The following is a 22,918-nucleotide window of genomic DNA, read 5'->3' as shown; positions in this document are numbered from 1 at the left end:
GCAAGCGCAGGCATGCAGCGTGACGAAATTTTGGTACTGACTGCCGCTTGTAGCAAAGAGGGTACGCATACGCGTACCAAGAACTGCAGCTGACTGAGGGAGATGAGAAGGTTTGCTGCGTGATACTTTTTTCTTCGTCACCCCTTTCAGCGCGAGCTACGGAATGCAACGTTGGTGTTGCAGCAAGACATGACTTGCCGCAACTGAGCGAGTCCATCGTCGAGTAACTCCGGCAAAGGCGGCAGCTGTAGGTTTCACGAGCGTCGCGCTTGCGGAGAAAGAAAAAGGGTCAGGAGAGGGTTCGTGGCGGCTCAGTGTCCGGAGAAAGCTGAAGATGAGGACTTTTTGACTACGGACTACGGAAGCTCTTCCGCCATGGGGGAGGGCCAGAGCGATCGATGGCTACAACCAATGCACCTTTAAGCTCTTCATTGGAAGGTAGAGTTTGCTTATTGCACAGGACTAAGGCAGCCGGGCAGCAGATGAAGAAGGGGCATCTCCGCCTCGGGCGGAACTACACTGGCGGCCGGTAGGCCGTAGAGGGGGCATCTGGGGCGCCTTGCATGGCCCGAGTACGCCATAAGAAGAAGAAACAGCGACACCAGTCAAGACTCCGCAACGTTTAGGAGAAGGGGACTCCACAATCGTTTGACACCTAACGTCTTCACCGCAAACGATGCAAACGACGCATGTTTCGCGGGGAGGGCACAGTAACTCGAAATAGTCTACCCACCGCCACATGCATCGTTTCACCGACACAAACATACAAGCTACCGAAGAGCTTGCAAACTTTGGGCCCAAGAGGTTTCTTCTGACACCCGTCTGACAGCCCTGCATACCCTTACAGCTGTAGTGCACGTGTGACGGCCATGTGTTTCGTGCATAACTACGTCGCTGAGGCTCAACAGGCAACCCTAGACAAGATCCAACGGGGTACCGCAGCACCGAGTGCATCCTATGTCATGGGCTCAACCGGTATGCCGCCTCGACACGAGCCACTGGACGGTCGCGGAGGATTGCCCAGCGAGATCCGCGCTAGAGGGAAGAGGGAGGGTGGGCATTATCATGCCTGTGATGATCGCAACGAACAACGTTGGCAAGTCGACACACGGGCCTCTGGGGGGTCGCAATATGTGAGTGATCCCGGGAATGTCGTAGGTTGGACCAGAAAAAAATATTATACCCGTCATCAGAATTGAAAAAGATGCCCATATCTGGGTCCTTGGCCCGCGATCGTCGGATTGCGATGAACATCGCCAGCCTTTCCACTCTTCTCGCCCTCCCAGATCCGAACCTGATAACCCGCAGTACCACCGTCCCGGGCGGGTCTCGACGGTTATACTATGCATTTTATGATTGCAGATGCCGTCTCCGGCAGATTGGGATCAGTAATACATGTGGTTTTCGACCATGCTTAGGCCCGGCGACCCCCATCGACGGCGCCATTCTGCTAGTCAGATGCAGCAAGTATGGTTTACCATGGTAATGAACGGCGACGTGAAAAATAACGGCAACCTCCCTCACAGACGGGCGGGATCCCAGAAACTGGAAACCAAGTATTTCGATAGACACTATTGCCTAGTGTTGTAGCCGACCGTATTAGGCTCCCAAGCTTCAAGCTATCCCTAATGTACAGGATTTGCACGTCTTTTCCACGCTTGTCGCACGTTTGTGGCCATGCAGATATACGCTAGTTGCAAATCTCGCGCGCCGTCGCGCGCTAAGGCGTAGATCAAAGTCTAAATGCCGCATCTGGTAAGACCAACACCAGCCCGCCTGATCAAGGGCTCTCCAACCGCCCTGTTTCTTTGGTAGCAATAGTGGGCGGTAATGATGAAGATTCTAGTCGCCGACTCTGCGCTTTTTGGTTGAACCTGATACCATGGGACGTTGACGTTGACGTTTTTTATTCCCCCCATGTGGTTGCAAATGTGGGACCTGGGGAGGGGGAGATCGGGTCAACGTTTGTGATAGTCGGCATCCTGACTTGTAATTTGCTCGGCAACGTTGCTGGCGATAGGAAAGCGAGGACCGGGCGTGCCGCATCGGGAGGGAGCGAGGGGGGGGGTTTGATTCGTAGTGTCCGGTGAAAGTGAAGCCATGGCATGCCAGTGCAGGTACCGCGCCTACGAACACAAGGTACGTGTATAGTTCTTCTTTCCCACGTTTCCTGCAAGATTGCAGTGGGGTCTAACGCCTCCTAAGCCACTCTTGAGGTTTGAGAGGGTTGCCGCTTGTCACTTGCACGAAAGTAAGGGTAGACGTGACATGTCGGAAATGCCCAGGCAGAGTTCAAGGCTACAGGTCTCATGGTGACAGAATCCTGCTCGGTGGTTCCATTCTTGCTACCGGCGGCAGTGGCCCAAAAAGGAGAGGCGAACCAACTATACTAAAGTAACGGTATTGTCCGTCAGCAATCGTTGTGGGCCAATGACGAGTTTGCCTAGGCGACACTGCAGATGTTGAAACGGGTACGACTGCCCCCATTGATCGGTACATGTGGCGAGATCGATGGTCTGGCCGACATTAGAGTGTGAGGGGTGGTGGAGGCATTTCCGTGGCTACTTCGGACGTTGACGACTATCTGTCACGCGGTGGATACCCTCAGTGGTCTCGGTGCCATTGGAGCGGTGAGATTTTGCCGCAAAAGAGGTCAAAAACTTGGAACTTAGCGATCGTCGATTAGGGCTCGTGGGGGAAAAGCTACCTGGTTTTGTTGGTGAGTGGTTGCAACCCCAGACCTTGCAAGTCGTGTGATGGACAAAGTGTGTGGACAGGGAACTTGAACAACGTTTGATGAAGATCGTATTTCATTAGCATCGCGACAAGGCGAATGCAGGTGCTCTCGCACAAGTGGGTATTATCACAAACGACAGCTTGTCGCAGTGTTCGGAGTTGACCCGTCAAAAGTCTCAAGTAACGCTGGATTGTAACCACTTTCGGCAGGCGCGATACAAAACAGGCCCAGTGGACCAAAATAGATACATGTTGATGTTCCTCATCCCCCTCTCTTTTACATAAATGCTACATGGGGTATCCTGAAAATCGTGTATAAAGCTTCCCTTTTTGGTTCAATGTAAAACAAACGGCCGAATGGGAAATAGATGCGGCAAGTGAAGTGTCGATGGTTGATTTCGACCATTAATAGAAGTATGTAATGCGAAACGTGCGCGTATGAACAAGAAGGGGTACGGTGAATGACACGGAACATGATTGACGTCTACATGATGTTTCGCAGGGACATCCTGTCCTTGGGCGACACGGGTGCGCTCTTGGCCTCTGACATCATCGAAGGCAGCATATACGGCGATGGTAGTTGCCGGGCTGCTGGGCTGGTGGCCGCACTCGATGATTGTGGTAGGGAGAGCGTTGGCTCGGTTATTGAGTGGAAGGGAGGGAGAGACCGTTGTGGAACGCTTGTTGGCGCAGTGTGAGGCATGGAGTGGTGGTGGGTCAGCTGGGGTGTTGGCTGTGTGAGGAGTTGAGGAGGCTGGGGTCGCTCGTAGCTGGGCTCCCGGAAAGAGGGCGCTGCAGTAGGTGCCTGGGGCTCGTTGCGGTAAAGAGGTGGCAGCTGAAGTGAGCCTCGTCGCCTGTATTGGTTGTGGGAGGAGTCATCCTCGGGTGCAAAGCCAGTGGCTGGGAGGTAGCGTGTGCATGAGTTCTTGCGCTCGTCCCGGCGACCTACAAGTGGAGCAAGTGTAATGTCCATGGGGGAGGCAGCGCCGCGTGGTGACCTCGACTCTGAGCCGGTGTCAGTGATGAGGGAAGGAGCGCCGTCAGCTGAGACGATGGAGTAGCCAGATGGTGAAGGCATAGGTGTCTCGAATCCCCGGGCTCGTACACTTGCGTGAGATCCGTAAGATGAGATGTCGAGGGGTTGCGGTCGCGATCCTGGGTAAGGCTCGAAGCGCTGGGGTTGAGGTAGTTTGAGTGAATGGGGTGAGTTCATCGAAGAACTGAGAGATGGCCTGCGTGAGTCCTGGTATGAGGCCATGCGGTGCTCTTCGTGATGGGGGAGGCTGTGAGAGGGGTAGTGGTAGCCATTCTGAGAATGGTGCATGTGCTCGCGAGATCTCTGGTCTGGACGTTCAGGGTTGCGCTTTCGTCGGTTCTGGCCGCCGTTCCACCAGTTCTTCACTGCGTTGTCGCTGCGTCCCTTTAACCTCCGTGCAATCTCAGCCCACCTCTTACCCATCTCAGCGACCATCTTCTCAATGAGCTCTCCCTCTTCACCGGTGATGGGGTCGTGGTTTAGTGTTGGTTTCAGGTTCTGGTGGTAGCGTTCTCTGCACTGCTTTGGTGACCTTGAGCCGATCTCTTGTGAGATGCGCACCCAGTTGTGAGGTCCATTACGGGCGACGAGGTTGACGAGCCACTGGTCCTCGTGCTGCGACCATGGGCCGCGTCTGTGGGCAACCATTGCGAAATCTTCTGATGGGGAAGGCGAGAGGCAATAAGAAAGTGGGGTCTGTGAAGCTCGCAGTGGATGCTGCGAGTAAACAGTGGGTTGATGGTGCAGGTCGGTAGTTCTGACTGTGCTTTTACGAGTATCAAGAGGCTGTCTGTGTGCCGTCTGATAGAGCAAGGTGTGATGTGCTGTGCTGGGCATCAGTTCTGAAGTTCGCCAAGCATTGTGAGAGTGAAGCGAAGTGGAGGGCACCATTTGGAAGATGTTGAGATGTGCACAAAGTGATGATGAGATGAATAGAGATGGAGATGGAGATGGAGATGGAAATGGAGTAGTCAAGGTGTGCTATAGCCGCATCGACAAAGGACAAATATAGCGGTGGGAACGGGCAGATGTAGCGGGAGAGTGACAGTGATGGCAGGCTTGGAAAACTAAACATACCTTGATGTTTGGGACTGGAATGGGCCAAGTGTCGAGGGTTCAGTGTTTGTGTGGTTGAGGCAAGGTCAAGAAGTGGTTGACGTTTGGTAGATGATCCAACGGTAACGTGGTAGAGGCGAGCACCGGTATATATCACGGCGGGCGCGGGGAGGAGTAGTCAGGGCACACTGACGCCAAGGTGGTCGAGGAGTTATTGGCTTGTTCGGGACGGGCAGATGGGCGCGAGGATTGTGCTTTTCAGAGGCTGCGGCTAAGGCAATGGTGAGATGGTGGACATCGGGCTGGGGCGTCATGCGGCGCTCTGAGCTACTAGCTGGGCCCTGAGCAGCATCAAGCTAAAGTAATCGTTGTCGACGACGCACTTTGGCAGCGATGGACCTAGGAGGGGACCAGATCGTCGGATTCGACAAGTACCCTGTATCACATCGTGGCATGGCGTATGGCGCTCGCCCGGCGCCATGTTGGAGCGGCAGAAAAAGCAAGTGGCGTGCCCAGGCTGGATTACCATGCTGGGACCACGGTAGTGAATTGGTCCCCTGCGACGCTCCCTGGCCGCCGACAGCGCGCGCTCGTCCCCGTCTGCGGCCCATCGCTCGCGCAGGATGGGTGCAGTTGCCAGGGGCCCTGGCCGTTTCGCTGTCGATTCATGGCGGTGCACTAGGAGCGTGGCCGACAGGGTTTTGTAGACAGCATGGTGACTGTCAAAGATACCCCCACTCGGCGCACACGCTGAGCAGGTCCCCTGTGCAGTGTAAAACCAAACATGTCGACGTCCCCAAGGTTGAGGGGCAGGCAGCCTCAGCCAGCCTCAGCGGGCTCTAGGATGTGCCAGTGCGGACATGATGTTGCCCTCTGCTTTGGAGTGATTCTGGCCGCGTCAGGGAAAAAGGGCGTGGTCAGTTTCGGCTTCACTTGTGCGTACCGTGATGACGCTGTTACAAAGGGTTCCAGACGGATATTGCAACGTCTCTCGCACGCACAAGATCATGTCTTTGTGGAGTCTTGGACGTCTGCCACCATTGCTCAGCACGGCACTGTGCACGATGCACGTTGCAGTCAGCACTTGGGCGTCGATCAAACGGGTGTTGGTTGCTGGCAGCGGACCGGGCGTGCGTAGTGCGGTCATGGCGGGCCTCGCATTGGAGGACACGAGGTCGGCGAAGTGAAGAGCTTGGCACTGTAACCACTCCTTTTCGGGCCTGTCGTTCGTTCTCCCGGGTCTAGCGCGGTGCACTCGTCCATCGGGAGCGTCGTGGGCGGTCTTGAACAGGCCTGGGATGCATCAGTACGTTTGGCCGTGGTGGTGTAGGGGGCCACGCCGTCCGTTTGTCTTTGTATTGTTATTCGCGTCTTTGCCCGCCGCCGTTTGTGACTTGGTCGCGGCCAACTGATCTACCGGCGCGGCTTGAGTAGCGAAAAGTAGCGAGCCCGCTTGCCTGGAAACGTCTGCGGCTTCCCTCTACTCCCCACCACTCAGCGCTAGCCATGGCAATTTGGAATAGCCTTAGTGTAGCCCAGCCTGGCCCACCCGTTTTAGGACGCAGAGGCAAGGGGAAAACCGTTAATCAAGATTCCATTGTAGCATGGCCATGGCATTGTATCATGGCCCAAGTCACGTTGCTGGGGTCTTGTTTTTTTTTTTTTGGATCGACAATGAGTCTTGCCCACCCGAGTACTACTGTATTCAAGAGAGTGAGGCTGCAAACAACAACTCCCACTGTCTCGCCCAACTTTCTCCATTCACAGCCAGACGAGAGGCCCTACGACGCCATCGGTGGAGACGCTGGCCAGTCGTCGACTCAATCTGAGACCAGTGCGGGCACAGGACCCCATGGCATGTTGCGACACACACCCATGTCCAACAGAGCCAAAATAGTAGCTGCGGGCCTCGTTCGTCGAGCTGCAAACCCCATGCGTTGATGCTTCACCATCATGATCCCCCGACCAGCTCAGTCCGTCGCCCGTCGATTGCATTCGGCTTGGCCGAGGTGTTGCCGGCCCCTGTCTTGGTGGCGTCTCTTCTGCGGCGCAGGCTGTGGCTGAAGTTCAGATCCGGGGTCGTACATGCTATTCCCACATCAGCAAGGCGTGTCCCAGGTGCTGGGCTAGAGTTTACGGGACGCACAGCTTCCGGCCGAGTGGGTGCTTTGTTTCGCTGAGCCTCAGCCGCTTTTGCTGCACTCTGCACACGCTCTCAAATCAAGCAACCTCGCCGTCTGGTAGTGTTGGCTTGTAATCGCTTGCAGCCTTCAACGGTCGCCATGGCCGATCCTTTCCGACTCCCTTTACTTTCATCGACAGTCGAGGTAGAGGAACTTCCCATGGCGCCGAATCGTGATACCCCCAGCCGATTCAGCACCCTGGCTGCCGTCAGGCCGAGGCCGCAAATCTACCTCAGTCGGCTAAGCTCAATTGCCAGCCCGTCGCATTCGGTTTCCCTCAACGGCCGTTGGTGCGGCGGTGCAGGCTGGAAGCCCAAGTGCAAGAGTCGTCGACGGCGCGCCAGACCCATGTACTACCGAATGTCAACCCATGGCCATGAGCCCCTTCTGTTCCTCGGAGCACGGCGCGGGCTCTTCCGCTTGGTCGATAGTGATAGCATCACGAAACCCTGCCTCACCTGCCACTTGGTTGGCTGCTTCGTACGTCAGCCGCACCTCGACACCTGTGCGCTATCAACGAATGGCGTACACCTTCCCGCCCTCTGGGACCAACGGTGGTTCCAGCAAATCCCACTTGTGGCTCATGCCGTGTCCACTGCCCACTGCAATGTCGAGCAAGACAATGTCAAAAGCCCTCACTACCCAAGCCACGGCCACGCTCTCTGTGCGACTGCCACCATATCATCTCGACCGAACATGTGCGGCCTGTCATCTCACCATCGAGACCGAGACCGTGCTGTTGATTCTGCATCTGCATCTGCATCTGCTCCCGATGCAAGATTCGTCGCCGATTAGCGCCCTGCGCGGCCTGGTTCCGCACTGCATTACCCGCCGCCAGATGCTTCCAAAGTACGAGTCGCCAAATATTGGCTTCGCGGTATCATGACCCGGCCAAGGCCTGCCCAACACACAGGCTTTGTGCGCGTGGAAGGGGAGAGAGCAACGACCCATGGATTGCCAAAAAGCTTACAACCTGTTCCCTGCAAGTGCCCCCAATCCAAACACTATCGTGTACGGCCTCACTACACACGCCCGCCGGCATGCACCCGGCCTCGAGGTCACGGCAACCGTGAAGCTTGTTGACCAGGTTATCGTATTGTCATGTTACGTCGTGCAACTCTGAGGTCGGCGACGCTGATCCTAGGAATACCAAGTTCTGGTAGTAGTACGCCTGTTTGTCTGACATATCCCCGCCTTGATATCGACTTGATATCGACTTATCGTCATGCAAATCTGCACTTCGGCCTTTTCTGCGGGTACGCACAGAGCCGTGCAATGTCTCCATCTAGCCACCAGTCCGTCCCCGAGTGTCTTCGGCGACCCAGTGCGCCGCAAGTCTACCTGCGTACTGCCATTGTGTAGTTTTGTATTTGGATTTGTCGTGCTTCTCTGCACATGTCGGCAGGGATTCCCAGCCATGATCTTCAAGATCAGATTAACGAATGTTCCGCGCCGAGCCAATAGCAGCAACAGCCGGCGGCGTCAATCTTCCTGAAACCTCTGCCAACCCGCGACACTCTACTTTTCTTTTTCCTACACAGTCTCACCCCTATTACCTTCCTTTCTTATTGGCGGTGGCGCAAACCGCGCTTCCATTATACTTTGCTGTTGAGCAAACGTCCTCGAATCGAGCTTCGTGGGTAGGAGCTCACGGTTTTTGACAGCGGCACACCAGCGGCCCAAAGGACACGCTGTGGTCCGATTCAGCCTCATTTCTCTAGGCATCCAAGTCTTTGCAACAGCACAGTTCACCTCTCGCCCTAGATGCAGTTCTCCATTTCCACCCATGCTGCACGCATGCCCAAGATGCATCTGGCGTGACACAATACCGCATTGCATTTTGCAGGCACCACTTGACTTCAAGTCGTAGCTGACTCGTCATTGACTCCATCCATGCACATTAGCGTGCAGGCCCGGCGCATCCTTCGTCACTGGTCCAAAGCAAGATGCGGCACCAACAAGGGAAAGCCGTTTAGCTCAGATCTGAGCGCGCGCCGAATCGGATCGACGTGACCCACTAAAACCCCTTTGTCTTGCAAAAGGGTTGCGATACGTAAGCAACACATGTTGCAACACATGTCGCAACACATGTAGTCAGCGGATACTATTCAAGATCGCCGGCCAAGATCATCGACACTGCCACACGACCGGCCCGTCTACTTGTGCGACTGATTCGGCCCCTGCCGACTCGACCACCGTTGTTTGCATCATCCTTCACGCCCACTCGCCAACGCGGGAAATAATCCTCGGCAGCTGATCTTCTCCCTCTGCAGTAATGGTTTGCAATAACGTCAACACGTTTGTGGCGCGAATCACGATGCCACCTTGCCAAGCTCCACGACCATAGTAATCAAGGCAGGCGCGTGTTGATCTCGCCGAATATGCTGCAATTCTTCTTCACTCCAACCCGTCTTGTTTATTCCGTGCCAGGTCTGGCCTGCCAGCCCAATGCATCCTTCTACACCCCATTACTATCCTGGCCAAAGTATAATGCCGTCTCCCAATGTGTCCGTTGTATAGCCGGTCTAGACCTGACTCTGGTACGGCCTGTACCGACATGTTCAGCCTGCCACCACTGTCGGTAGAAAATCCGTCTCTACAACATGCCAGCCCATCACTTCCTGCCATATGTGGCTGTAATTACTCGTGTCCCAATTCTCGGACCTGATTTCCATATGACATACAACAATGATCGCCCGGATGGCTACACCCGGATGGAGATCCATGAGTCGCAACATCGCATGGCAACATGGCGATCAGGGTGCAGTTGTTGCTTTTGCTGCCTGTAGAACACAGAGTCAGGTCAGAGACTCCACAGCCATGTGGATTTGCGCCTCACAAACTCATCCCTTAACATGTTTTTTCCTTCCTTTGATTCTCTCATTTCCAACGTAGAGCGCGCTACTCTTCGCATGTATCCATACCCCGTCCGCTCACACACACACACACTGGACGTCGATCAAACAAATACTCCACTCACGACCATGAGTGGCAACCCTCGACACAACCCATGTCAGAAGTATAAAACGACTGCAACTTAGCTATGGTCGCCCTACAGGGGCAATCGCTTCACTTTGTTGACAAAAGCTCGGTGGGCGTTTACCGTTTATGGACACGGACAGCACGGCCAAGCGTCTCTGGGGATGACAGCACATCATGTCTGTGAGGGTTACCGAATGTTAATCATCACACCCGGACCATTCAGCTGGCTCCATTGAGCACATCCTTCTCGGGTTCGCGTTACAAACATGCGATAGACACACACACGATGCAGTTTCCTTGACACCCAACGGGATCCACATACACAGTGTCGACCATGAGGCTGCTACTAACCTTTTCACTAGTCTACAATTACTGCTTTTGGTCGCCAGCTTATCGTTTTACCCTCTTTCACAAGGCACGCCAATCAGGCCGTGTCCTGAGCACCAGTGAGGCACTGCAGAATCCTGTTTGGGGGACTTGTTCTTCTTTTCGACCATGATTGACTCGCCAGTGCGACTATGTTGGGCTCCAAACGTTGCCGGTGAATTCCGCCCTGGTAGGCATTAGAAAACCCGGTGGTTAAGCAGGCGTGCATCAGGAGAAATATGTTACTAACTGATAAGCGAACGTTGGTTGCCACTGCGCCGGCGACATTGACTGCGCTGCGCTGATTGAGCGAGCGTTGAACGGTATCAGCAACTCTCACTGGCTGGCACTTCCAAGAGGGACGCGTCGCTATCATCCTCCCAAATGTTTGCGTCTTTTGACTGCTCTCACCAAACCAGTTCATCCTTGCAATCTTGCATCACAGCGCTCTTCTGACAACTGTCACGCGTGCCTCCCCCTTTGTTATTTCCTAGCTCTTACAGTCGATTGGTGCTTCAAATCCCAGCATGAAGCTGACCGTTGATGGCGGTACACAGCAGTAAGAGCGTGGCTACTTTGGCGACCAGTCCAGGCTGCGTATGTCATGCATCAAAGTATGACTCCAGCAACAAGTCCAAAGCATAATTAAAGGTACAATCAGGTAAAGGGCACTGGTGAACGGTTTCTGGTTCACGACATGAGCGTTCCACGCAGCCAGCCAGTGTTTCGCCAAAACCCGAATTAGACACTTATTCAGCTCGACAGGCCCGTCGTACCGATTAACAAGGACTCACCCCTCGCTTCCACGCCCAACAATGCTGTGGACGCTTACATCTCACACATCACTCTCCAACGCACGAATACAAGACCACGTTGTGCCATCCACGACACGCGATGTCCGTTCCGAAAGCCCGTTTGAGGTACCTGACACGGCCGCACGCAATGACCCATGGCCACGGTAAGAAGCATAGGCTTGTCCCCATGCAGCTATACAATTAGCCCTTGCGTCGTTGAGTGGCGGAAAATCGAAGACGAATATAGTGGGTTTAATGGTACACGGCAGTTGTACTTTGAGCACGGGGTAACGCGATGAGGGAGGTACAACATCCATGATTAAATTGCGCAGGTAGGAGATGGGATACGGTTGACTAATTGGCTACGGCATCGATGATGGAATGACATTGCGACAGGGACAAGCAGAGAAGGAGAGGAATATCGTCATGGAAGCACTCGTTGGAAACCCACCAGATCACTCAACAAGACACCCCGTCTAACAAATCGTTTGCGCAACACGGCCTGTTCCTCTCGCTAAACGGACCGACGTCGAGCTTCCAGACCACCAGTTTCCAGTCTTCCACGCGCCTCGCCTAAGCCCGCGGTCTGCAGACCAAGACCCAAACCAGCGCCTTCTCCTCTCGTCGTGCTGCATCGCTGCATCGCATCTGCGCGCCGCAATTCGCGCGGCCACACCCCGGTGGGCGAATACTATAGCCTGCAAACCGAGGCGCCCTCCTGCGAGTCCTGCCCCTCTACCTCCTGCAGCCACTCTGGTGCCCACACCCACACACCCACCTGGCGCTACAGAACCCACGTCAGAAGCTGAACACGAACCCGAGGCCTCGCACCCGGGTCCAACGCCCGCAAGCGCCGCACACCCGTCCTTCTGTGGCATGCTTCTAGGGACTTTCTAAACGGTTGCACGGCTTCATAACACCGACACGCGGAAAGTCCGATTGCAGATTTGCAGTCCAGCCCAGGGTCTTTTCCTTTGTCTAGCTCCCGTCACCATTCCTGATCGTCATGTCAAACATGCCATCATCTCGCCTGACACGTTACAAAACATGCAAAAATAGCTTTTCGGGTGATTATTCATCTGCCACTCAGTCCACCTTTGATATGTGGGCTTGTAGCACACGAAACACGACACCTTGCAGCGCATCATTCGTCGCCCTATACGCCGTTACAAACCCCGTCGGCATCTTGACTTTGATTCCCCACAACTTGGAACTATTACGTGCCTGTAACAAAACACAAGCGAGAGCAGTAACTAGCTGTAGACAAGTGACAAAAACAGACCACTTATTGCTCGCACCTAATACCCCAATCTGTCTTACGGCCCGATGCGCGTCGCAGAGATTCGGGGTCCCGGTCTTTTTCCACACAATCTCGATTGCACACACGCCATGGGTAGGTACATGGATGTTTTTGGCGAGACGACCCCATTGTCATCCTCCACTCCGACATCGTCATCATACTGTACGTACAAGCGAATAGCAAGAACGAAAAAGAGGGTTAGAAATCTCACCCGCCCGCCTAAGTTTCGGCCCCGGAACCTTAGTTCTGACCATGCACCGCAAGCGGCCGCAACAGGCCTAGGGTCTCATTCATTCGTTTGGTCTTCTGCCGTCTCCGCTCTCTCTCTCTCTCTCGTGGCCGCCGCAATTACTCAAAGCGGTCGAAGAAAAAGTCCGATCTTGGCGACGAACGATTTTTTCTTTCGTTTCGTTGGCGGCGGCGGCGGTCGCGGCGGAAATAATGGGTTTCCCGGTAATGAGAGTGGGAGTGGGTTGAGCGAGTGAGAAGAAGCAAATTCCTAGTTCTGCGGATTCTTTGTGTAATACGTGTAGTCGCGTGTGGTTATACTTGTACGTACGTTACATGCCGTGGGTTCTATGTTGTATTCCATGTGTGTTCAGCGTTCAGCGCACTGGCTCAGGTAGGCTAACTAGGCCCCCCGCCACGTATACACGCTCGTTCTGCCTTGCCTTGCTTGCCTGGCTGGCTGGCTGTTAGGTATACCGTACTGTATACTAAATGCGCCGCATTCGCCACGGCCTGATCAAACATGTACGCATCCAGCGTCCAGCAACAGGAACAGCCCACACCTAGTTAGCAAGCGCAAGCCGCAAGCAAAAAAACCGTTATCCCCCATCATCGATCCTTCCACTGCAAATCTAATAATAACCCCCTACCTTCCACCCGTCTGCGTCCCCCACCCCACCTCCGCTACTCTACTCTACTCGCCCGTTTGGAAATTTCCCGCAAACACCTGAAACACCGTTTACCGAATGAGATTTGACCCTTCATATGTCGCGTGCCCTGCGTGCGCGCGCAAAATTGCCCTGTTTCGTTCTAGAAAGGAAAATAGGGAGAGACCGAGACCGAGAACGAGGAGATGGGGCGCGGGGTTGCAGGGCTGAACGGGGTGGTGCGTGAGAGGTGGAGGCAGGGCAGGACAGGGCAGGACAGGGCAGGACAGGGCAGGACAGGGCAGGACAGGGCAGGACAGGGCAGGACAGGGCAGAACAGGGTGTTGGTGGGCGGTGTCGGTGCTGGGTGCTGGGTGGGGTGGGGTTATAGCAGAATGTAGGTTGTAATATCCGATGCGATGACATCTTTACTGTAGGTACATTCAGACAGCGACGCATGGCGCGGTATTTCGTATAGCACACGAGGGCGAAGACTGAAAAGATGGAAGATTTGCATGCATGCATGTCTGCGTAAGCCAGAGCCTCATTTTCTGCTTCCGTTCCGTTGCCTCGTTGCCCCCCGGAAGCCGCAAATCACGGACACCGGATAACGGACTTGTGTATAAGGCTGGCTATGATTTACCGTACCTGTCTTGGCTGTCCGGTATACTGTACATCATGTACATAATCTAGCCCCACATTTACACATGTACAACACCGCCGCCGGGGCCGCCGCTGTCGGGGGTATACGGGGATATGTACGTTTTGCTATCATACCTACGGTGGGTTATGTACGTCACTCGGCTGCTGGAATGTAGCGGTAAGGCTACCTTACCAGCCTTAATAGTGTAGCGTAGGTATATGGAAAGATGCGGTATGTAGGTATGGGTAGGCAGTGTATGTATCCCTATTCTCGGCGCTTTTAACGGTAAATCTACGTCATACGCCCCCTTCCTCCCTCCCTGTACATACCCTCCAAACCCCCATCCCAGTAACCCAAGTCTAGATGCCGTGCCTACATCGGCAAAATAAACGCAAACCTCGCTCTCTCCGCTGCCGAGGGAGAGGGGGGAAGGAATTCAATATGCCGAACCGAGACACGTGAAAGGGTTACGCACAGGGATTGTAGAAGGACCGAAGCTTACTTACGCGCAAGGCCGTTTCTTTGTCTATCTGTTACTTACTGATCTGTAGATCTTCCTCCCCCCACGATGGCACTGGCGGGCTGGTGGGGAGGGAACGTACGATGTTGAAGGAAGCCCCTTTTTTTTCTTCGGCGCATGGGGAGAGGTAGTGGGGGAGGGGACGCGTGTGCTGTGCACGGCTGTGGGGGTGGATGATGGATGAATGGAGAGGAGGGGAGCGGAGGACCGAGATGAGAATGGGGATGAAGGGGGTGATGGGATTGTTTGGGTGTTTTGACCGCGACATGGAGGGCTGGAAGGGAGGGTTGAGAGGTAATTGGGTAAGGGGTTTCGCACGTGTCTGCGGTGGCATGCATATATGTATACAGTAGTAAAGTTTATTTCTACACACTGTAAACACCATAAGCAGTGTAGAATACCTCGGCATCACCCATACCACCGATCGGACCATGATGACAATGATACGAAACCTCCGTCTACGACACCTCCAACCCCCACCGTCCGCCGCCGTTGAAACCGAAATACGAGATCTCGGCTACAAGGAAAAAAACTGGCTGATGCACCGGCACCGACATTACAGATACGAGCCCCCTCGATGCCGATTTCATCACGAGAAAATATTGGCCGTACCTGGGCGTCATCTTTGCCGTTAGGGAAGTGGAGGAACGAAACCGCAAACGCTCGTTCCATGTCGGAGTTATTGTAGTCGTATTTCCTGTTTCGTAAATTTTAGAGTTTTTGCAGCTAGTTTGGTTGGGAAAAAAGTTTGGAGAAGATGTACTCGCCTCGGCATGTGAGTTAGGGCTGATTGTAAACACCGATGACGGTGTTTACATTCCATTCCTATTTCAGCAGTTTGAGCGAGTGAGAGTGCGAGGAGTAGGTAGGTAGGTATTGCGAAATGGGTAGTTGTCGTGTGGCGCTTTTTTTCTTTTTTTCGGTTGAGCTATGGGGTAATTGGTTTGGGGGAGGTGCAGATAGTTGCTATAGTGAATTGTAAATGAAGGACGGTTGCGACGATGTTACCTATCACGTGTCTTTGTGTGAGGTACGAACGTACACACCTCCCACCACCACCAACTCATCCACCTAACGCTCAACCAAGGTTGTCAGTAATCAATATCTCATCAATATTGTTGTTTGATTTGTTTGATTCGGAGCCAACCAACTAACCAACAGTTAGCCACTGTATTTCTGTCAATCAATCAACCAATCTTGAGAACAAAATGTTGATAGGATTGGTGTTGTTTGATAGTAAGCGAGGGAGGGGGATACCTAGGTGAGGCCTCTGGGATAGCTGCTCAACGACGAATTCTTAGTGTTGGATCTTGCTTACTAAGCCTACTCGCGTGTAAGTTATATGACCTAGGTTCCATCCCATCTCTCACTCACTCCAGGCTAGTACGTACGAGGCTTAGCGCCCACAACGCTAGCTGGCAGAGACATAGATCTCAATTCCTGTAGCACAATACACAACACGATTCACACATGTTCTATTCCTAGTGCTACTGACATCAGGCTTATAACATTTAACAACACCTTACTTTCTCGCGGCTCCGGCTTACTTTTAGCCTTATCCATGCCCTCTATACCAGCAAAACGCAAGCCCGAGGCTGCCGAAGAAGCTGATACTCCCTTCAAGCGAGCACAACGTACGCGCAAACCTACGCTCAAAGCGCTGTTGGGTGACGGCAGTCAGCCAACCCAGCCGATAGAGCTGCCAGAAAGTACGCCGGATCCGCCTACAGAGCCGCCTACACAAGTTATCGAGCCGCCCACACGGGCTATTGAACCGCCATGTAAGCCTGTACAACAACCCGAGGAGCGCCCTCGGCGGGCATCACCACTGCCTATTTTGGCTGCCTCACAAGCCTCTCGGCTCACTGATGAGCCAGCCTGGGAGTCGCAGTTAATGTTTGATAAGCCAGAGGACTCTATTGTACAGCCTTTAGCTTTCTCTAGCGCTGCCACTGAGGCTTCGGTGGAGGAGGATAGCGCTGTGAGCGTCGATTTTCGCGACTTTGAGGGCGTCGATTGGTCGCGATTAAAGGGGTTTGTCGCGCCGCTGAGCACTCCACGAGGCAAGGCAAGCTGGATTTTTCAACACGGCTGGCGTGTCTGGAAGGAGGGTACTCACCACCCAGATGAGTTGTACTTTGTGTGCAAGTACTGTCATATTCATAAGCTACCTAATGGTGTACACCGAGTAACGAAGTCAACCACTGCCGCCAACGGGCACCTCCAGCTTGATAAACCTGGTCATCGGCTCAGCAAAGATGGTCCAATCCTAAGCAAACCTCTCCGCAAACATGGACAACAATCACTTCGTCAGGCAGCTCTAAGCGGTGTCAAATTTAGTCTAGAGGCGTACAAGACTATAGGAAACTTCGACGTACAAGAATTTCGGCAGGCAGCTGCGCTCTGGCTGGTCGACAACAACAGACCACTCCGCGAGTTTGAGACGCCGGCTTTTCGCAAGATGATCAGGCTTGCTAATCCTGAGGCAGAGGCGGCGTTATGGAGGTCTCATAACAGCGTGTCAGCGTTCGTGATGAGGTTGTACAGTTGGCTACGGCCTCAGGTGGTGCGCGCGTTGGCTGAAGCCGAGAGCAAGGTACATATAAGCTTCGATGGGTGGACGACAAAAGGCGGCAAACGTGGCTTCTTTTCTGTAGTTGCTCACTACGCCAACAGTAAGGGCGCGATAGTTGACCTACCCATCGCGCTGCCGCAGCTGGTGGGTGCCCACACTGGTGAGGCGATAGCTGACGCTGTAACCAAAATCCTGCAATCCTTCAGCATTAATCGCAGCAAACTCGGCTACTTTGTGCTCGATAACGCTTACAATAACGACACCGCTGTTAACAAACTCGCCGCGATGTACCACTTTTCTGCCTCCGATCGCCGCCTCCGCTGCGCTTGCCACATACTTAACCTTGTTGGCCAAACGATTATGTTCGGGAGGGATGCTGACGCGTATAACAACGCCCTGGAGAACACAAAGATGGAGGATTTTTACATGAAGGAGTGGCGGAAAGAAGGACCGCTTGGCGTGTATCTTGATATTATCAACTACATCAACACGCCGAAGCAGTGGAGTATTTTTGAAGATTGCCAACGCGAGGCAGTTAACAGCATGCCCACAGGCGCCAGCGGCGGCACTCGCGAGCCAATTAAGCCGTGTGTTACACGTTGGAACAGCTATTACGACTGCTTTAAGCGCGGAGTTCAGCTCCAACAAGCTATCAACGCATACGCCACGTACCACATTCGCGAGACTGAACAGGCTGACGAACAGGCAGCTATTAGAGGAAACAAGCTGCCTGATGTGCCGCGGTGGATGAGGTCAGACGGCCTTACGGCGGCTGACTGGGCGGTGATTACTGAGTACATGGCGATACTGCAGCCGCTCAAGTTTGCTACAGATCGCCTCCAAGGCCGCGGCAAGTGTGGCCGTTTTGGCGCACTCTACGAGGTCATCCCAGTATTTGAGAGTGTGATAACTGAGCTGGATGCACGCCTTCGGCCATACGAATCGGTCAACCACGAGCCATCTGAGGCGCCCGAAGATCACATCCCGATCAACCTGCGAGCCGCGAGGCGAAAAGCGAGCAATTACTTTACTAAGATCCTCCAAAGTCCCATTTACTACGCAGCTACGGCACTACATCCACGATATAAAACATACTCTAAGCGCTTCTGGCGCGACAAACCTACACAATTGAGCACCGCGCACGCGAAGTTTCTGCGGGTTTGGGCTGCCTACAAGCCTGCCGCTGCTGCCACAACACCAACCCCTGCGCCAAAACCTACCATGAGCAGCTTTGACGACGCTATCGACGCTATACTAGATGAGGACGGCGAGCATACATTGGAGGTGGAGGATGAGTACGATAGCTGGTTAAAAGAGCCTATGTGGACGTCTGATCAACACAAGGAGGGTCCAACAGCTGTACAGTACTGGTTATCGTTGAAGCCGAAGTATCCACATCTTTCACGATTGGCGATCGACGTGTTGACTATACCCGCCTCCAGCTCTGATTGTGAGCGCGTTTTTGCGGGAACTGGCGATATAATTGAGCCACAAAGGCGGAAAATTGGCGCGCAGTTACTGGCTGCTTTGGTGTGCTTGCAACGGTGGACTCGTGCAGGTTTTACAACACCAAGCACGACAACAGCAGCAAAGCATACTGATGAGGAGCTCACGGAAGAGTTTGCGATAGGAACGTGGGAAGAGCCGCCTGCAGAATTGTCATAGAAACGTCCCTTCAGAACCTTAAGTCTATCAATATTCAATCAATCAACCAACCAAAAATTGGCTCTTCAGTCTCATCAACTCAAACAAACAAACTGTAGCCCTAAGAAATGAGCCAGTCAATCAACATCTATGCCTCAAATGTTGGTTGTTTTGTTTGTTGCCATCTCTGCGCTCAACAAAAAAACGAAAAAAAATGTCCCTCCAGCACAGGGCCCACGCAACGTCAGTCGCATCCACAACGACCCCATTCAGCCTCCCGCTCCCTTCTCCCAAGCCTCGCTACAGTCAATCCCAGCCAATCCCAACACCCCACCCACATCCCCTACCTCGGCACCTTCTGATTCAGGCCCCCCTGTCCAATCATACAGAACAACTGCAGATACGAGCGAGGAAAAAAAGAGGAACAGGGTATACGAATGCGGTCACGGCGGAATCCTCTTCAGGTAGCCACGCAGATTTGGAATTACCGTAAATGGGCGCACTTTTGTTTCCCATCGGGGTGGGAACTTGGAAGTAAGGCAGCCAACGCATGTGTAAGCCACATAGTGGGCAGGTTGGGTGTGGTAGGCGAGGATCCTTTGGGATGGGATGGGGCAGGGTGCGATTCGTGGGGTGCGGGTTTGTTCGTTTGGTGGGTGACTGAGGAGGTGGATGGCATGGGATGCGTTGGAAGATTCATGCGTCTGTCTTGAATCTGTTTGCTTGCTTGCTTGCTCGCTTCCAGGCAGGCAGGCAGACAGACAGCGCCTCATCCTCCACAGCCTATTTCGCCATCGCCATCGCCGTCGCTATCGTTTGCCAGACGCCCCGTTGCGCCCACGAAGCGAGACTTTGCATGGCGTGGCGCAAATGCGGGTCTCGCCTGCCTTCAAACCCGCAAGTACCTAGCAGCCATGCCGCACCAAAACCCAACACAACCGTTTCGAACGCGGAATCCGTCGTTTCCGGTATCCTCTTTGCGATCGACAGTCGCGAAACGGGCAACTTGGGAGCGGGGGTCTAGATGCCTGTCTTGGGATGTCATCTGTGTGTATCGTGGTGGAGAGCTGGGTTGCGAGAGGCGTATGCCATGCGTATGCGTATGCGTGCATGGGATCATGTTCTGCGTAAGGGTCCAGGTGCATCGTGTGGTTCTGTTCGTTGGCATGACTGCTCTTGTAGGCTGGGCCAATCCATGGGGTCGTTCGGCGTGGCCGTTTGGTGTATCTATCGTATAGCTATATTGGTTCAGCTCAGCTTGGACACACACCTACATAGGCATGTTTTGAGTATCAGGCGATGGCGATGGGGGTCGATTCATTCGGTGTCTGCCTGCCGCTTCTACATGCCGAAAAAGGATACCGCGGCGTGAAAAGGATGAGGCGTTCAGGATTGTTGGTTTGGTAGCCAGGCAGCTAAATTTGGGACATGTAGGATCATAGGCTGGGATAAACGTACAGACGGAACGGCCGCAACCGCTTTGGTTTACCGCTATCGTGTCCTTGTTACTACGTTCGTACGAACCGTCTAGCCTTGCGCATTGCAGGATCAACGCAGATTAGGAATGCTGTTGGCTGCACGTCTGTTTTCGCCCCCCACTGGCTGGCTATCTGGCTGGCTGAGCCGGCCGCCGACAAAGGATTGTGGGCACGGGTAGACGATGATGATCTGCTGCTGTTTGCAGACTGGGATCGGCAGTCATGTAATGCCTAGGCGATGTGTGTGGCTCGTTTGGCTTGAAGCAGGAATTGAGTGGGGGATGTGGATATGAAATATGTATGAACATGATTTAAGCCTTACCAGTACAATGGGACTGTCTGTGCAAGTGCTATGAGTGTAGGATGAAGGAAGAGCAGCCTTGCAATTAACATAGGAATGTCGGTGCAAGCGACATGAATGTAGGGTGAGAGACGATCAACTGCAAACTAATTCCCAGGATCTATTTTCCAGTCGTCGTTGCAATGCAAAGGACGAACGGGAAGTTGGCAGAAGTCAGTTTGCGATGGCAAAGTCGTCCGCCCCGGTCATCACTGATAATTTGGAATCTTTTGAGCACCGTGGTTTTTGAGAGAAGCTTGTTGGACTGAGTGGACTGCAGCATGAAATTGGGGGGGCTTTGGAGTTCCCCACCAGCTACGACTTACGGAGTGAGCGGCAACTAGTTTGAATGACTTGAGAGTTTGACGTCAATACACAAGAAAGGCTTCAGTGCATTCCTGATACCCTCTTTGAGTTTCAGCTTGACGACTGTGTTAGGCTTCACAAAGAAAACGAGATGTTACAAAAACGTACTGTATTCATGAATTCGTATATGCCTTTGCTTGAGGCACTAGGCTAGTGTAACTTTGTCTCGATCTCCACTCCCTAGGAGCCCACTGCTGTCCATTCAATACCATGCCCTGCTCATACTACCGCAAAACAATAGCTGTACACCCATCTTTCCTCCTCACACCATACCGTCCCTTCCCAGCAGCCCCCGTCTCTCAAATAAATCCCTCAAACCCGTTCGCCGCCGCATCCAACAGTCCAACAATCATCTCCGCATCGCCCACCGTCCACTCCAAAACGTCCGAATCTCCAAGCGCCACCGCCCACCTCGCCGCGCGCGCAATATCACTCGTATCATCCGCTGCAAACCGGTCTGCGCACTCTCGGAGAAGCATGGCGGGGTGCATAGAACACTGGGGCACACCGTTTAGGTCGAACGTCTTGTTTGCAGCTACCCAATCTTCGATTTGCTGTTGGGCGGCTACGGGGTCCTGCGGCTGCCAAGACTGCTGGGGTGGAGGTTGTGAGGTGTCGTCATCGGAGGGCGAGAAGACGCAGATGGAGGGGATGGGAGGGAGGGAGGTGGTGGTCTGGGGTGTGCCGTAAGATGTTAGTCTTGACGCGACGGCTGCGGCTGCATCTTGGGAGTATGTGCGTGGTGGATGGAAGCCCATACCAGTAGACGACATGCCGCCATACTCACCGTCTGACTGGTAGTGTTGTGGTGCAGGCTGCGGGACTTGCCAGTCCATCTGTCCATATCCATACAGTGATGACTGCTGCGTAGGAATCTGATGTTCATGATCCTGATTCATGGACTGATTAGCAGCCTCTACTGCCAACTCCTGTTGTCTGCGTTCATCAGCCGTCTGCCTACGGTCCTCCGCAAGCTTCTTACGTCGCACCGCCTCATGTTCTCGAATGATGTTGTGATATCGAATGATGATGGATACGTCGGCGTTACCTGCAGTAACCACTGTACGACCGATTGCGTCCAAGATGAGGTGAATGTCGTCTGGGAAGACGAAATCGACCGGGTGGCCATGCTCATCCAGCTTATAGTTTTGCATGGCGTAATCCAGCGCGCGTGTCAAGTCGCCCGCGTCACTCCCCACGGGAAGCTTCTTGAGGCCGATAGCTAGGTCTTTGAAGGGTATAGATGGTGGAGCTTCATATGGACCACCGGACACCATAGACTCTGGCTTGAAGTCGTGGATTGACATGGTCTGCGTATTCCAGCCATATGGTGCCCGGTGAGTCTGCTTGGTCCACTTGGAATCCAAGTACTTCCTCATCTGTTTCCTGTATGTGTCAGATAGATGATCTCTAGCGCGTTCTAGCTGTTCCACTGAAGTGAGGCCAAGGTGTCGGTATTCGTCCAAGATGACAAACTGGATGTTTGCGGTGATGCCATTGTTCAGGAAGCGTTCCAGAATATATGGGTTGCGGAACCACTGCGGAAAGATCACGATGATATCGACGACCGTGGCGTTGATAAGACCGCCCTGCGGAAACATGTAATCATGAAGTGGAATTCCCGAGAGGAACTGGCTGCGGGGATTACCTGACTGTGGGACATTGCGAACAGGCGGCGGGGCAGGCATTGAGCGTGAAGCCTCGTGAGCAGTTGGACGATGATTGTCAGTCGTTTGCGGGGCAGGGACTTGATTGTGGCGGTTCTGCGATTCGTAGCCTGCAAAGGGTAATCCCCTAGGAATGTATTCGAGTGACGGATCAATCGTATTCTCTAAGACAGTGGCAGGATTGTTCCCCGCAGTTATATTGTCGCGGTTGTTGTGCTCCAGCAACATATTAAAGTCGGGACAATGGAAAGGCTGGGTCATGTTGTGACTTTAGAATCTTTCAGAGTGTGGGAGAGGGTATGAGTTGATTCTTCAGGAGTGTGGTTGATTAAGGTAATGGTAAGGTACTTTCATTGA

At 53.6% G+C, this 22,918-nt stretch overlaps 5 protein-coding genes across 5 annotated transcripts; 3 read left to right on the top strand and 2 right to left on the bottom strand.

Moving 5' to 3' along the window:
• Positions 1 to 3,220: 3,220 nt before the first annotated feature.
• PtrM4_122080 (REB1, Myb superfamily protein) lies at positions 3,221 to 4,420 on the bottom strand (the record flags this gene model as incomplete). The annotated part of the gene is made up of 1 exon (XM_001935460.2): positions 3,221 to 4,420. The coding sequence occupies one exon, from the start codon at positions 4,418 to 4,420 to the stop codon at positions 3,221 to 3,223; it is 1,200 nt and encodes a 399-aa protein (XP_001935495.1).
• A 2,690-nt stretch (positions 4,421 to 7,110) lies between these two features.
• PtrM4_122070 (uncharacterized protein) lies at positions 7,111 to 7,806 on the top strand (the record flags this gene model as incomplete). The annotated part of the gene is made up of 1 exon (XM_066108501.1): positions 7,111 to 7,806. The coding sequence occupies one exon, from the start codon at positions 7,111 to 7,113 to the stop codon at positions 7,804 to 7,806; it is 696 nt and encodes a 231-aa protein (XP_065961686.1).
• Positions 7,807 to 9,614: 1,808 nt separating this feature from the next.
• On the top strand, positions 9,615 to 9,800 carry PtrM4_122060 (uncharacterized protein; the record flags this gene model as incomplete). Its single annotated transcript, XM_066108500.1, has 1 exon — positions 9,615 to 9,800. The coding sequence occupies one exon, from the start codon at positions 9,615 to 9,617 to the stop codon at positions 9,798 to 9,800; it is 186 nt and encodes a 61-aa protein (XP_065961685.1).
• Positions 9,801 to 16,052: 6,252 nt separating this feature from the next.
• PtrM4_122050 (Dimer-Tnp-hAT multi-domain protein) lies at positions 16,053 to 18,731 on the top strand (the record flags this gene model as incomplete). The annotated part of the gene is made up of 1 exon (XM_066108499.1): positions 16,053 to 18,731. One exon carries the CDS (start codon positions 16,053 to 16,055, stop codon positions 18,729 to 18,731), a length of 2,679 nt encoding a protein of 892 aa, XP_065961684.1.
• A 2,462-nt stretch (positions 18,732 to 21,193) lies between these two features.
• On the bottom strand, positions 21,194 to 22,822 carry PtrM4_122040 (uncharacterized protein; the record flags this gene model as incomplete). The annotated part of the gene is made up of 2 exons (XM_066108498.1): positions 21,194 to 21,459; positions 21,655 to 22,822. 2 exons carry the CDS (start codon positions 22,820 to 22,822, stop codon positions 21,194 to 21,196), a joined length of 1,434 nt encoding a protein of 477 aa, XP_065961683.1.
• Between the last annotated feature and the right edge of the window lie 96 nt (positions 22,823 to 22,918).

Source organism: Pyrenophora tritici-repentis, chromosome 6 (assembly GCF_003171515.1).
Source record: "Pyrenophora tritici-repentis strain M4 chromosome 6, whole genome shotgun sequence".
NCBI classification, from domain to species: domain Eukaryota; kingdom Fungi; phylum Ascomycota; class Dothideomycetes; order Pleosporales; family Pleosporaceae; genus Pyrenophora; species Pyrenophora tritici-repentis.
Note: the sequence above shows the minus strand (reverse complement) of the source record. Positions and strands in the feature narration are given on the sequence as shown.